The sequence below is a fragment of the Agelaius phoeniceus genome, chromosome 17 (assembly GCF_051311805.1).
Source record: "Agelaius phoeniceus isolate bAgePho1 chromosome 17, bAgePho1.hap1, whole genome shotgun sequence".
NCBI classification, from domain to species: Eukaryota; Metazoa; Chordata; class Aves; order Passeriformes; family Icteridae; genus Agelaius; species Agelaius phoeniceus.
This window is the reverse complement of record NC_135281.1, coordinates 15,332,609-15,347,748: the sequence shown is the minus strand read 5'-3', so window position 1 is coordinate 15,347,748 and position 15,140 is coordinate 15,332,609. Positions and strand designations below refer to the sequence as shown.

Sequence of the window (15,140 nt, the reverse complement as noted above, 5' to 3'; positions counted from 1 at the left end):
TGAGTACTGGCATTTTGAAAGCAGTGAATTGTTTGCAACAAATCTGCAGCCTCAGTGACTGAATATAACAATGAAAGAGCAGGATAAAATCAGCTGAATTCAGCTGTACCTTGCAGGAGATGCAGGTGATAACGAGGACTAATCAATGCAGGGAAATGAATTTCTGCTCTCTAGCAAAAACTGAAAAGCAGAGTCCCAGCCCTGTCTGGCTCCCCTGGCTGCAGGGGCCAGTCCTGCAGAGCAGGGGACAGCAGGAATGGAGCAGCCCTGCTCCCCTGGGCACAGGGAACGCCTGGAGTGCCAGGCCAGGCAGTGTCACCCAGCTGGGCTCCATCAGCCCCGCTCCCAGAGCACAGGAGCAGCCATCTGCACTGGCTCATGGGCAGAAATAAATCGGCTTTCTGACAGCAAGAGCCTTCTAGCCAAAGCCTGCTGTGTTTACTAATGAAAGCAAATTACTCCTACCCGTGGCATTCTTAACAAAAGTCACAGGGATCCATTCCTCAGATTCTTCATTTTCAGCTTTTAATACAGTGATGCAGTAATGCAAAATGACACTTCTAAGAGAGGAAAAAGAACAAACAAAATCTGCTCTGCCCCTTTGACAATTCCTAAAAGCCTCCAGCAAAATGCAGCCCTTCAGCTGGCTCCAGACCAGCAGCAGCCCCTGGTCCTGCAGGAGGGACTGAGAGCAGAGGGACAGCAGGAATGGACTCTGCTCTGGAGCTCCTCTTATCTCTGGGCTCTGACTCCTTGGGCACCATCCATCACCTCCCTCACATTTCCCCAGCAAACAAACCCCTCGCAGGGACAGCTCCATGGCTCCATCTCTGCCAGCCCTGTGACACCCAGAGCCAGCAGGGGATGCTCCAGCAGGGCCAGGCAGAGCAGGCAGGGGATGGAGTGGGCTCTGCCCAGAGCCAGGCTGCCCTCTGAGCCAGCCCAGGGCTGGGAGCTGTCATGCTGCAGACATTGCAAGCAGACTATTGTCTTTAATTGTCACTGGCTTTTCCTCAGTTTGTTTAGTCACTTCCTGGAATCATTGACATAAACCCTCTGCATAGGTAGAAACTATGCAGGAATGTCGTTGTTTAACCTTAAATTGTGGAGCAAGAACGTTGATGGGGGCGGGGGGTGGCTGTGGCTGAGCTGAGAGAAAGAGTGGCTCCACATTTCCTGTCCACATTTCCCAGCCAACATCCACATGCCTGCACAGGATTATCCAGCAACAGCTTTTCAGGACTGAAAAACTCTATTAAAAAAAAAAAAAAAAACCAGAACTAGTGACGGCAAATTGGATCATCTTTGCTGTCCCCATTCTGTGCCCCAATTCCCTCCTGTCCAGCCACTCCATGGACTCCATACCCCCAGAGCAGAATGTGGATAGGATTCCCTGCCTGAACCCAGGCTTACATTAACACCCCAAAAGCCAATTCTGGTCAAGTGGACTGGACTCGCTGTTAATAATGAGATTTTTCTTTCCCCCAGGAAGCCCTGGGGAAATGCCCCTGGAATTCAGCAAGGCTGAATTGGGTCTCAGCCACCCTTCCCAGCCTAACAGGATCCACTCTCCAGGTTACCCAGCTCAGCACCAAAGAGGGCAGAGATGCTCCAGTGGATCACTGCCCGAAGGTCCTGCAGGAGGAACTGCCTCCTCCCCACCTAAGTCTGCATCTGTAAGAACAGCACTGGCAGTGGGTATGCAGCCCAAGATCAAAGCCAGACCTTCCTCTCTCACTGTGCCTTTAGTTTCTGTCCCTCTGCTGCAGGAGCCCCTGTGAGCCAGCACTGCTCACGGCAGAGCCACCAGGGTGCCTCTGGGTCCCAGGGCAGGGCACTACTGGAGCTCTGAAAGGAGAATACAGCTCTCTTTATCCTGCATGTGAGACACAGGACTCAGACTGCTGTTTAGGTTGGCAAAAAACCCAAAGCCTTTTGCCAAACTGGCCAACAAAGCCGTTCTGCAAGGGCCCAGCTCATTCACACTCCTCATGGCACCATCTATAAAGGAGCTGAAGGCACTTTTGTTTGAGCCCAGAAGACCAGAGGCCTATTTAAAGAAAATGTACATTTAGAAGCAGAAGAGAGAATCTACATTTGGACTCCTCACAAAGCAGGTCTAGACTGAAAAATTGCCTCTCAGGGAACTTTGGGTAAATCAGATGGATTTGTTTAGTTATTCTTAAATCAGAGGAGAAAGCAGCTGTTATTATGAGTGCTTTATCTCTGAAACAGAAACACCCTGAGTTATCACACACAGCTTCTCTCTTCTGTAAACAGCCCCAGCAGACAGCCTGTCAGAGAGGAGAGGCCAGCTCTGCACTGGAGAGCCCTGGAGAATCCTCTTGGTGGGACCCCAGCACACCCCACAAACTCAAACACAGCAGGGACACAGAGCTGGGCTCTCAGGCTCCGAGAGATGCCAGGGGGATCAGCTCCCAAGGACAATGAGTGACCAGCAGCCCTCCCAGCTCAGCTGCTCCAGCTCCAGGGCTGTGGGAGGCTGTCCCACATCCAGGGCTGTGCTCCTGCTGCCAGCCCCAAGCTGCACTGTGAGCTGGACACTGCAGCCAGGGAGTGCCAGCAGCGCTGGGACGGCAGCTCTGTGCCAAGTTCTGCCCCAAATGCAATGTGTGAGGAGATCCAGGTTAGGAGGAGCTGCCACAGCCCAGAAAGGAGGGGGCTCTCCTCACCCAGTCCTGTGTAAGGACAGCTGCTGGGCATGGTGAATTGTGGAGTTGTGGGCAGGAAGGGGCAGGTCCAGCAGTGTGAATGAAGGACTCTGCCTGCCAGTGCCACTGCTGGGGTCACAGGAAGAGAGCAGAAGTGAATCCTTCCAGACTATAAACTCCATACTGTGCCCACTGTCAGACCTCAGGAGGAAAAAGCATCATAAATGGGGCAGGCAAAACTCTGCCAGGAGAGTTGGCTCAGGCCATGGCTGGGATGACACAAAGAAAGAGCTGGAAGGTCACAGGAACAGCTCCTGTCCCTCCCCTGCCCAGGGCTGGCTGCGAGGGGCAGGGGCTGCTCTGTAGCCTGGCTCAGACACAAAGGGGACCACGATGCTGAGTGCAGCCCAGGGACAGCCCTGGAGCCCTGCACTGCTCCCCAGGCGTGTGCCTGCTGCTGCCTGGGGCTGTACTGACCTCCAGAGCACCTCCAGGCGCAGCTTGATGGTGCCCAGCTCGGTGATGTCCACCACGATGGCCTGGGGCTTGGGGCTGAAGAAGCTGCTGCTGTCACACGTCACCACCCCCACCAGGATGGTGGCCAGGCCTCGCAGCTCTGTCACCTGCAGGGACACAAACACAGCCAGCTCCAGCTCAGCAGGCAACCCCAAACCACCTGCACAGGGAGCAGAACAGCCCAGGTCACACCTGCTCGGGGCCACAGCAAACCCGGCCTGGCACAGCCCCGAGCCACCAAAGCTGGGAGCCACTGTCCCCACAGGGACACTGACAGAGGAGGGGCCCAGGAGCTGGGACACACAGCTGTGCAGCTCTGACTGGCCTTAAACCTGCTCTTTTAATCATGGAGCACTGAGTGGAGAGAGCAGGAGGTGAGGAGGACGTTTGTCAATGACTTTCATCAGCAAACAAAAATCCCTGAGCACAACCACATATCCCAGAGCATGGGAAAGCAGATGAACTAATACAGGTGCTAGTGCCAAAGGAAGATCAGAAATTATGTCCCTTCACTGGGCAGAGCATACATTAACTGCCATTTTTTACACAGTTAGAAAAAGAAAACTATCTAAGAATTTTGAGAAGCCCTTGGTAGCCTAGGAGGGAAGTGGCAGAGGACCTGTTAACCCTGGTTCCAATCCAACCATTATACACCACACCTTGATTTCAAACTTCTCGTGCAGATTGGGGATAAAAATCTTCTCTTCCTCATCCCATGTTTGGCTGTCATCAGTCTCAATTTTGCCTCTCAGCCTCCATTTCTGGCGCCCCAGTCGCACAAACACCTGGAAACCAGAGAGGAAAGAGGCTCAGCACGTCCCAGAGCATCCCTGCAGCCCACAGGGGCAAAGCCATTCCCCCTGCCCACTGCACAGAGCAGAAAACTGGAGCCAGGAACGGGGCAGCAGGTTTAACCCCTGGAAAGCACCCAAAGGCACTAGGGAGGAGCCCAGAGCACACTGCCCTGCAGCTGGGCTGGTGCTGAGGCACAGAAATCTCTGCTGGGATTCCCTGGGAAAGGTGAGGGCAGAAGAGCCCCCAGGGAGACCCTGGCTGCATCCACATCGTGCTGAGGGCAAGCTCCAGGCAGCCCCTGGGGCCTGATGATCCCAGGGCAGCTCTAAGGCCAAGCCCTGGCACTGGGGTTTGGTGGGCAATCCCTGGCATCACTTAAAGCCTCCCAGGACACCCAGATCACATCATTTAAAGCCACCCAGATCACCCAGATCACATCATTTAAAGCCACCCAGAACACCAGGTCACATCATTTAAAGCCTCCCAGGACACCCAGATCACATCATTTAAAGCCACCCAGAACACCAGGTCACATCATTTAAAGCCACCCAGAACACCAGGTCACATCATTTAAAGCCACCCAGAACACCAGGTCACATCATTTAAAGCCTCCCAGGACACCCAGATCACATCACTTAAAGCCTCCCAGGACACCCAGGTCACATCCAGCCCCCTGTGTGCCTGCCCAGGGCACAGTGATTGTGCCAATGCTCTGCCCTCCTCACAGCAGAGCCTGGCTTGTCACAGCCTGCTCCTGCCCTCCTTCCACACCTCCCAGCCCTGCCCCTGTGCTGCCACTGCCTCTCCCTGCAGGGAGAAGCACAAAATGCACAAAGCTGTGTACTGCACCTCATACTGGTCTCCTGGGCAGAGCCGAGCAAAGCCCACCAGCCCTGGAAGAGAAGGAAAACTCTCAGTGTTTGTAGAGCCTTACAAAGCCCCCAGCAGCTCAGCAATGAAGCAAGTGACCCTCTGGGGAACAGCCCCCTTGTCCCCAGCTCTGTGCAGAAGCTGCACCACCAGCCCAGCACACTCTTAAAAGGATAGCATTTAATTGAGCTGGAAAAGAAAACTCATCAGCTTTGTGTTCAAATATAAGATACTATGGCGTTTAATTGAGCTGGAAAAGAAAGCTTGTCAGCTCTGTATTCCAACACGAGACACCATGGCAGGTGTGTTTGATGGCACTGGAGCAAAACCAGAGTCCCACCCAAGGTCTCTCTGAATGACTGGGCTCTCAGGGGTCAGCCTGCTACCAGAATGAACCAGTGCAATCCCCAATCAGTGACAGAGGAAAGGAGAAGGGGCCCTACCTTTCATCTTCACATGGAACTCTCCCAGGTGCACCTCCAGAGCCCCCTCGATGAAGCACATGTCCTGGAAGAGAGGCTGCACAGTCACCAGCCCTGCAGAGCAGCTGCTGCCCCACACATGCTATTGCTTTTAAAGGACTTCATTTTTATTTTTTTTTTCCAAAGGGCACACAAACATTTCACCAGTAGAGGCAGAGAAAAGTAAAGTGAATGGATTGGTACAACAGAAAATCTTCCACAGAAGAGTGGAACTCCTTGACTCAGCACTGCCAGTTACCCTCCATTACTGGTTTGTAAAATTAGCACAGCTTATTCCTTCAGTTCTTATCCCACACTTCCATGGAAGTCATAAGAGACCCCAGCACCAAGGGCTTTCGTACAAAGTATTTTTCCTACAATGTGCAATGTATTTTATTCACACACATTAGGTTTTAACCCCACTATTAACAAAAGGCAGCAGCAGCAGCCCCCAGCACAGGGCTGTGCATCCAGGCAGGTCCTGGCTGTGGCTGGGAAGGGTCTCCTACCTCTGTGCACTCCTGCACGTTCCTGTAGAGCTCCACCAGGCTCTCCCTGGAGGCTTTGGTGGCAGGGGACAGGGAGAAGGCTTGTTTCATGTTGGTGGCCCCGTCCCGCAGCCTGCACTGGATGCAGTAAGCCTCATAGAGCTCCTCCACCTTTGGGGAGAGAAGGCACTGGAGTTACCCTGGCATGGTTTTGGAGAGGAACTTCAGCAGCGTTTCCTGGCAAAATCACCAACAACCACCCCCAGTCCCTCTGTCAGAGCCCTGCAGGACGCTGCAGCTCCTGCATTTCAGTTTGCTCCTCAGTATCCTGGGCCTTTTACAGAACACAGCCAGCTCTGCTTTTTCCAGAGCAGAAGACAAGAGGTAGAGTGACACTCTGCTGGCACAGAGGAGTCACAGAGCAGGAACCCAGCCCTGGGCACAGCCTGGCAGCCCTGCAGTGCTGCCTGTGCCAGAGGGGAGCCCTGGCAGGCAGCAGACACAGAACTGCCCCGTGGGAAGGGGGGACAACATGCCAGGCTTCCCAGAGCAGCATTTTCTGAACAAACTGGCAGAAAGTGCAAACTGGTTTCACAGGAAAACTCAGGTTGGGCCGTGCCCAACTTTCAGCCTGAATAGAGCCATTCAGGAAAATAAATAAATAAATAAATACAAATCCCCTCCTGCTATAAAAAGAGAGGCTACAGCTCTCAGCAAGCCCCCAGCTGAGCTACAATCAGAGTGTTTTCCACGTGGATAAATCCCTTACAAAGCAGTGGGAGCCCTACAGCACACTGTATGAACCCTCACCTTGCTGATGTGAAACTCCAGTTTCCTGATGTATCTCTCCACAGAGCGGATTTGCTTTTCAGGAGGGCAGAGAGAGAAAGAGATGTGAGAAATTTATTTCCCAAATGAGACATTAGGTAACACAGCAGAGAGAAAATCAGACAAAGTCACCCATTTCTCCTCTATTGACAACATCCCATCCCATCCCATCCCCAACAGCCTTACCTTGTCCAGGTCGTAGTAGAAAGCCTGCAAGAGAAATGGCACAGGCTGAGGAGGAGAGCACCTGGATTTGTACCACTAATGAGCCTTCATAGGTACTGCAAGGGTCACTAGGAGCATCCTAATTTACACTCAACTGATATTACAAGCACTGATCAGTGAGCACACACAAGGAGATCCAGCCCAGCAGAGAAACAGCATCTGAAGGGCGCTGCTGGGTACTGAAAATGAGAAATGTCAAGGTAAATTCTCACAGCTGGGACTGCCTTGCTTGGGACATTTCTGATCGTGCTGCTTTGAGGATCCCACCTCAGTGTTTTAACTGGGCAGCCCTGGGAGTCACAGCTGGGAGGAAGCACCTACTGCTGTGATCTGTATTGCAGTATTTAACACTGAGACCACCTTACCAATCTAGAGTTCCTTTTTGTGTCTTTGTGCCGCCCAGAGAGATAATCCAGCTCAGCCTGGTGTGCTTCCAGGTACTCACTGGGGAGAGAGGAAGCCATGTCAGATCCTGGGCATTCATTAGAGAGTCTCTGGGGAGCTGCTTCAGCAGAAGCTCTCAGGTGATGGAGAAGGAGAATATCAAATTCTAACACATTCACAAATCACAGATGTCCCTCTCAGGTTTCCCTAACTGCTCCTGCCTGACCCTTTCCTGTGAGGCAGCAGAAATGTTCATCTACTCACAGGTCCCTCAGCAATGAGGTTCACCTGCTCACAGGTCCCTCAGCAATGAGGTTCACCTGCTCACAGGTCCCTTACCTCAGCAATGAGGTTCACCTGCTCACAGGTCCCTTACCTCAGCAATGAGGTTCACCTGCTCACAGGTCCCTCAGCAATGAGGTTCACCTGCTCACAGGTCCCTCAGCAATGAGGTTCACCTGCCCACAGGTCCATCAGAAATGATGTTCACCTGCTCACAGGTCCCTCAGCAATGAGGTTCACCTGCTCACAGGTCCCTCAGCAATGAGGTTCACCTGCTCACAGGTCCCTCAGCAATGAGGTTCACCTGCTCACAGGTCCCTCAGTAATGAGGTTCACCTGCTCACAGGTCCCTCAGCAATGAGGTTCACCTGCTCACGGGTCCCTCAGCAATGAGGTTCACCTGCTCATGGGTCCCTCAGCAATGAGGTTCACCTGCTCACGGGTCCCTCAGCAATGAGGTTCACCTGCTCACAGGTCCCTCAGCAATGAGGTTCACCTGCTCACAGGTCCCTCAGCAATGAGGTTCACCTGCTCACGGGTCCCTCAGCAATGAGGTTCACCTGCCCACAGGTCCCTCAGCAATGAGGTTCACCTGCTCACAGGTCCCTCAGCAATGAGGTTCACCTGCTCACAGGTCCATCACCAATGAGGTTCACCTGCTCACACAGGTCCCTCAGCAATGAGGTTCACCTGCTCACAGGTCCCTCAGCAATGAGGTTCACCTGCTCACACAGGTCCCTCAGCAATGAGGTTCACCTGCTCACAGGTCCATCACCAATGAGGTTCACCTGCTCACACAGGTCCCTCAGCAATGAGGTTCACCTGCTCACAGGTCCCTCAGCAATGAGGTTCACCTGCCCCAGTGCCTGAGGAGGAGCCCCCAGGCAGCCCCACCTCAGAGGCAGAGCCTCCCCACATGGAGCCCTGCAAGCCCAGCTCACAGACCCTGCCCAGGTGAGGGGGCAGATGCTGCCCAGGGCTTCAGCAAACAGAGATGAAGGCTGTGTTAAGGCAATTTCTTGATCCTTTTTCCAGGTTGAGATCCGTTTTGCAAGGTGTGAAGCACTGGGTGCCAGTTGGCCTCTCCAGAGCTGCTTGCATGCAAGGGTTGTGCCTTTGGACTCTCCACAGGGCCTGAAACCTTTTCAGCTGGGACTCCTCCAGCTCTGCTTTTAATGTAGAGCAGACTTAGGTAACTTTTTCCTGCAGTGTTTAAAAGGGACCAGAATCACCTGGTAAACACTGCATTCTTAGACATGGTCTCTGAACTGTCCAAATAACTTCATTTTAGACAGCTCCACTTCCTCACACTTGCTTTGATGCATTTCATTTTCTCCCTGTTCCAAATCCAGGTCCCCCAAGACATCCCACATCCCAGCACTCAGCTGGAGCTCCCAACACCTGCCCAGAACAGCCCAGGGCAGGAGCCAAGGCTGGAGGCAGAAAAGCACCACTCACCTTTCAGAAAAGCTTCATCACTTTTAGCTTTAGTAGGTTAGAATTAGCAGCTTGCTGGAATGGCAGCCAGATGGTTAACAGAATAAAGAGGTATTTTCTAGAGCTATAAAGAAACTGGCACGTAAAATATGTTCTGTGCTGAAAGCTCAAATCACTCCAGCACCAAGTGGACTCAGTCTGCATTTACTTAAAGCTTGGCCTCTGCTTTGCTGTTTGATCCAGTTGTTTTCTGTAGGTTCCTCCAGTCAATTAGTCACCACTCACTGCTGGCAGGAGCCTGAGCATGTGGCACTCTCTGCAGAACTGGGAACACATCCTGACCCACTTTATAGCTTCTCCTCCCCAAGCTCAGATAAATTCTCAGCTCTGCAAAAACATTTGGTTTCCTTGTTTCTTTTAAATCTAAATCCTCTATAAGACATTGGTGGGTATTTTTAGGGGGAAGACTTCATAGTCTTTTATTGGACTCAAAACGTGACACATCTGACTTTATAAAGTGTTACTACATGCATTTGATGTTCTCTGCTTAAGAAAACAAACTATGACCAAAATGAGCACAGTAGCAAAATGTGGAGGACAGCAGCACCACAGTGCAGGGGCTGCCAGGAGCTCCAGGGCTCACAAACCCAGGGAAAGGTATTTTATCTTCTGAGAGCAGCTGCAGGCTGTAAATGAAGTTCCTGTGGTAACAGACCCAGAACATTCTGGGGAATCAAAAAGCTGAAGTTTTCAGGTGAACCTGCTTAGACCTTTGCCTTACAAGGCACCCAGAGATCACAGAGTTATTTTGCACTTCAGAGTTTAATTCTCTTAAAAGAGGGAGAAGAAGAAATAAAAAATCAAAAGGCCCATCCTGACCCCCTGCTAGAACAGCTGACTCTGTAATTAGTTCAGCAATTAGCACAAGGAGAACAGAAGTGCTCGGTGAGCCAGCCTCCCCTCCCCACTCTGCCTTTGCAGGGCACACCCTCACTTCCAGGCTGGGTTTTAAGTCACTTTTTGAGCTAAAACAAACTGCCCACAGCTCCCTTGCAGAAGCTTTGTGCCAGTCACTGCCCAGGTCTGGCTGTCCCCTGCCCACAGTGCCACCCTCAGCTGCTCCCAGGACATGGGCAGTGTCCCTGCCACCTTTTAGAGTGTAATAACCAGGAGCTGACACACCACAGAGCCCCGGCCTTGCCAGCAGCCTGAGAGGGACTGAAATTCATTTCCCAGGGCCCCAGGAGCGGGGCAGTGAGCACAGGGATGCCCGAGGGGACAGACACAGTGCCACACACGCTTCAGCTGCACCACCAGGGAGGGCAAATCACAAGATTGAAAAAGTCCTTACTTAAGTCCTTTCTTCAAAGCTTCAAAAATTTTCTTCACCTGCAGTGGCTTTGGATCCCAGACGAGTGCCCCCTTCTGCAGGGAGTTGTAGGCCTTGGGGGGCTTCAGGGCCATCCTGGATCTCACCGAGCTCCTGCTGAGGGCCTTGCTGTGGGAGGAGAGGAAATTCAGGAGAGGACAGAGCCCAGAGCTGCCCGAGGCCACGATTCAGGGAGCAGTTCCACAGTCCCAGAAACACTCACTCAAAACCTGCACGAGCCTCAGGGCACCTGAGAGCACCTGGCAGGAGGGGAAAGCCCCAGGGCTGGCTGTGTGTGCCCAGCAGGGCAGGGCAGGGCTGGGTCACCCCAAAGCCCCCAGAGCAGCCCTGCTGGGCCATGCAGGGCTCTGACCCCCCTGCAAGGCAGGGAGCAAACCTGGGACTGCTCAGGGGCCGGGGCACAGCTCCCCTAAGGAGCCTCAGCAGCTGCTGCTTCCTGCCCTGCACTCCCCATCCACTGAAAGCATGGCCCAGAGCACACTCAGTTTCCAAAAGTCAGGTCCAGACTACTCACAAGATATAATTATCAAGGGTTCTTTTCAGCATCTAACACCTCAGCTAATTACTTTTAAAAGCAACTGAAAAATCAAAATACAATATTGTTTCTACCAGGAGTCCCCCACTTTTTTATTATGGACTTTTTTGTGCCACCCTAAGGAGTTGAACATCCTGAACCATCAGTTAGAAGCACCTTTAAAGCAGAAAATGAGCTCTCTGCAAATAATTCCTGCCTGGCTTCCCTCTCTCTAAATCCTCCCCTAAGTCTTGGCTATTTTTACATTGGTTTGTTAATAATCCCGGCAAGTAAAGCCTCTAAAATAACATTACCTGCAGAAGTTTCCCATCTCCCAAGGAAAGCCAAACCAGCCAGTTGCTCTCTGAAGAGCTTTTCTACCTTCCCTACAATTTCCACCCTAAATTCCGCTCACCTGGGGGAATGATGAGCTCCATCAGGCTCAGCAGGTACCCCTGGCTGGGTTCAGTTCCAGGCTTTGGCTGAGGCTGAGCAGATTATTGTGCTGGCTGATTGAAGCCAGGCCCAGAACACCTGAGAGCTGTCCCCAGTCCTATCAGAGAAGCCCTTGAGTGCCTGCTTTAATTATCCTTGTCCTAAATTTCCACTAAACTCCAGTTTTTAACAGCTGTTCTGTAAAAGATCTCATCAACTAGGGCTTGCCAAACATTGCTGGATCCTTAATTTCTTCACACCACTGATTATCTTGGTTTTTTAGGATGCCTTAATGGAAAGTATTAATTAACCAAACCATTTGGAGCTCAGGTTACCCACAACAAGGAACATAACTGCTAAATTAGAACCTTATATTAATATCACTTTTCTTTACTATGATAATGTGTCTTTGGGAATTCCATGCAAAGTGAGACAGTTTCAACAGGAATAACCCTGGAAGGGGCAGTCTGACCAATAAGAGCTGTTGAGAGGCTCCTAGAATGCTCATTGCTTAAAATTCTTTCATGCTAAGAGGAAATAGCATCCAATTCCAAGCTCTAGAGTACTCCAATTAGCAAGATACCAAACAGAAGAGACAAGACAATTCTGCTTTGAAATTAAAAGACCAAATTAAAATTAATTTTGAAATTAAAAACCCAAATACTCCTGGGTTCTGTTTCTTTGTGGAATTTGCCTTCAGATTTTTGGAGTGCAGACCCTAAATTCTGGAGGTGCCTTCCCTTGCACAGCATCTCAGTCCTGCACATAGGGCTGGGATTTCCCACTCCCCCTCAGCATCCCCCACTCCCTGCAGCCCATCTGAGCACTGATGTTAATCCCATTTCCATGCATTTCATACAAAAGTGAAGGAGCTGACACGGCCTGGAGGGCCAGTAGCTGAAGGCTGGATGTTCCCATGCTGCTTTCCCTTGTGAACCTGGTAATTTCAGGATCAGATTTCCCACTTTACAGATAACAGCAATAACATTTACTTCCTGTGGAGACCGTGGTGGGGAAACACAAAATCGAGTCTGACTGAGAGACCCAAGGGGAAGCTGCTGAGGAAAGCAAAAGTACATTTAGCATGTGCAGAAGAATGTCCAAGTGGGCCTGATTTGTGCTCATCCTTGGGCAGACCTTGCACAGGGCCCTGCCAGCTCCTGCTGAGCTTTGCAACAGTGCCTGGGGGGGAGATGACTTAGGAAAGGGGGATTCAAAAATCTCTGCTCTAGGCCAGGGCAGGCTGTCATGTTCACTGGGCTGTGACTGAGAGCCTGGGACAGAAACCTTCCCTATTGCGGTGATTCCTGAGCAAAACTGTCCCAACACTCAAATAATGAAAAACAACATCACAGAAGGGCACGAGCAGAGGCCCTGGCTCAGGAAAGCTTTGCAGCCAGGAGGACAGCCCTAGGGGAATGTGAATTATTCTGTCTGGAGCCCTGGACCCTGCTGGGCTGTGCCTGCTCCTGGTGGGTCCCTTCCTGCAGGGACTCCTGCTCTGACTGCAGCTCGACCTGAGCTACACAATCATCTGACAGAGCTTTTCTATACAGTCTGACAGAGTTTCTCTCCAGCTCTTAGCAGTTGGTGTGATTTTAGATATCCAATCTTTGCCAGAGGTAATGGTAATTTTCACTTTCACCAACAAATCCATTTATTCAGATTGAAGACTCCCCAGATGCATCACAATCACACAGAGATTTCGTTTTTTATTCATATTTTACCATGCTGTGTTTACCCAAAAGTTTAATTCAGTCATCTGGTTCTCTGAAAGGCTATTTCATTACCTGAGTCAGGTATTTTACTGACACACAACAGGATGTGTTTTGAGTACACTTCCCAGTACTTCTGTATGGGGCTGCTAAATGACTCCCTTTGTTATTGCTCTAGCCATGCATGGCAGTCAGAGATTGTATTAATTTTCCATTTCTAGGTCATATCTTCTAAAAGCACTCAGGACCTACAGGGACTTACAGGGATTGCTAAATTGACAAAAAGCACATGATTTTTAGTGGGAAGGCTGCATTACTACACAGAGCAGTGCTGCCCAAGGGGGTTTGGAAAGGGAATGGGACCATCAGTGCAGGATGGTGCAGCAGCTCCAGGGCCAGCTGGGACTGAGGGCTGGGCTGCAGCCTTGCTGGGCTCTGGGCTGCCCTGGGAGCAGGGAATTGGCACTGTTGGAGTCCTCCCTCCCCTCCTGTGGCCCTGCCAGGACTCGGCCCTTGCTGCCCGTGCTGCTGCTCTGCCCCAAGCTGGGGCTCAGCTCCTCACCCGGCCAGGATTCACCTGGAGCAGCCCAGCAGAGTTTGGTTCCCGTGGCTGCCTGGGGGCTCACCCAGAGCTCAGCAGGCTCTGGCTGGCAGCAGGAAGGGCTGCAGCCCCTCACTCACCCCCCAGCAGGATTCCAGCTGCCCATCCCTGCTGTCCCTGCAGGCAGTGCCCACCCTGGGAGCACAGCCATGGGCACCCAGAGCTGCAGGGCAGAGGAGAACCAGCACCCCAAGGCCTGGTGGCTGCAGTGCCAGCTCAGGGCTCTGTCCCTGTGTCCCTGTGTCACTGACCCCAATGGCTGCAGTGCCAGCTCAGGGCTCTGTCCCTGTGTCCCCATGTCACTCACCCCAGTGTGTGCAGTGCCAGCTCAGGGCTCTGTCCCTCTGTCCCCGTGTCACTCACCCCAGGGGATGCAGTGCCAGCTCAGGGCTCTGTCCCTGTGTCCCTGTGTCACTCACCCCAGGGGATGCAGTGCCAGCTCAGGGCTCTGTCCCTGTGTCCCTGTGTCACTGACCCAGTGAATGCAGTGCCAGCTCAGGGCTCTGTCCCTCTGTCCCTCTGTCCCCATGTCACTCACCCCAGTGTGTGCAGTGCCAGCTCAGGGCTCTGTCCCTGTGTCACTCACCCCAGTGTGTGCAGTGCCAGCTCAGGGCTCTGTCCCCATGTCACTCACTCCAGGGGCTGCAGTGCCAGCTCAGGGCTCTGTCCCCATGTCACTCACCCCAGGGGATGCAGTGCCAGCTCAGGGCTCTGTCCCTGTGTCACTGACCCCAGGGGCTGCAGTGCCAGCTCAGGGCTCTGTCCCTGTGTCACCCCAGTGTGTGCAGTGCCAGCTCAGGGCTCTGTCCCCATGTCACTCACTCCAGTGTGTGCAGTGCCAGCTCAGGGCTCTGTCCCTGTGTCACTCACCCCAGTGTGTGCAGTGCCAGCTCAGGGCTCTGTCCCTCTGTCCCTCTGTCCCCATGTCACTCACCCCAGTGTGTGCAGTGCCAGCTCAGGGCTCTGTCCCTCTGTCCCCATGTCACTCACCCCAGTGTGTGCAGTGCCAGCTCAGGGCTCTGTCCCCATGTCACTGACCCCAGTGTGTGCAGTGCCAGCTCAGGGCTCTGTCCCCATGTCACTCACCCCAGTGTGTGCAGTGCCAGCTCAGGGCTCTGTCCCTGTGTCACTCACCCCAGTGTGTGCAGTGCCAGCTCAGGGCTCTGTCCCTGTGTCACTCACCCCAGTGTGTGCAGTGCCAGCTCAGGGCTCTGTCCCTCTGTCCCCGTGTCACTGACCCCAGTGTGTGCAGTGCCAGCTCAGGGCTCTGTCCCCATGTCACTCACCCCAGTGTGTGCAGTGCCAGCTCAGGGCTCTGTCCCCATGTCACTCACCCCAGTGTGTGCAGTGCCAGCTCAGGGCTCTGTCCCTCTGTCCCCGTGTCACTCACCCCAGTTTCCTGCTCTGCACGGTGCTGAAGCCGGTGAAGGAGCAGCTCCTGCTGATGCCACCCCCGTCCCCAGGGGACACAAAGGTGAGTTTCACTGACATGGCTCCCACTCAGAGACCCCGCTGCCTCCTGCAACA

At 52.8% G+C, this 15,140-nt stretch overlaps 1 protein-coding gene across 8 annotated transcripts in view; it reads right to left on the bottom strand.

Moving 5' to 3' along the window:
• RIPOR3 (RIPOR family member 3) overlaps positions 1-15,140 on the bottom strand; it is a 43,250-nt gene that overhangs the window by 9,402 nt on the left and 18,708 nt on the right. For 6 of the 8 annotated variants that reach the window (XM_054644135.2, XM_054644129.2, XM_054644132.2 and 3 more), the window contains 10 exons: positions 15,004-15,132; positions 10,310-10,456; positions 7,221-7,299; positions 6,817-6,840; positions 6,613-6,666; positions 5,824-5,973; positions 5,297-5,360; positions 4,833-4,876; positions 3,848-3,973; positions 3,150-3,295 (listed from right to left, as the gene is read on the bottom strand). In XM_054644135.2, coding sequence (XP_054500110.2) covers positions 3,150-3,295; positions 3,848-3,973; positions 4,833-4,876; positions 5,297-5,360; positions 5,824-5,973; positions 6,613-6,666; positions 6,817-6,840; positions 7,221-7,299; positions 10,310-10,456; positions 15,004-15,104 — 935 coding nt within the window. In that variant the 5' untranslated portion in view covers positions 15,105-15,132. The remainder of the gene's footprint in view (positions 1-3,149; positions 3,296-3,847; positions 3,974-4,832; positions 4,877-5,296; positions 5,361-5,823; positions 5,974-6,612; positions 6,667-6,816; positions 6,841-7,220; positions 7,300-10,309; positions 10,457-15,003; positions 15,133-15,140) is intronic. The other 2 variants (XM_054644134.2, XM_054644136.2) reach the window with 2 other exon arrangements.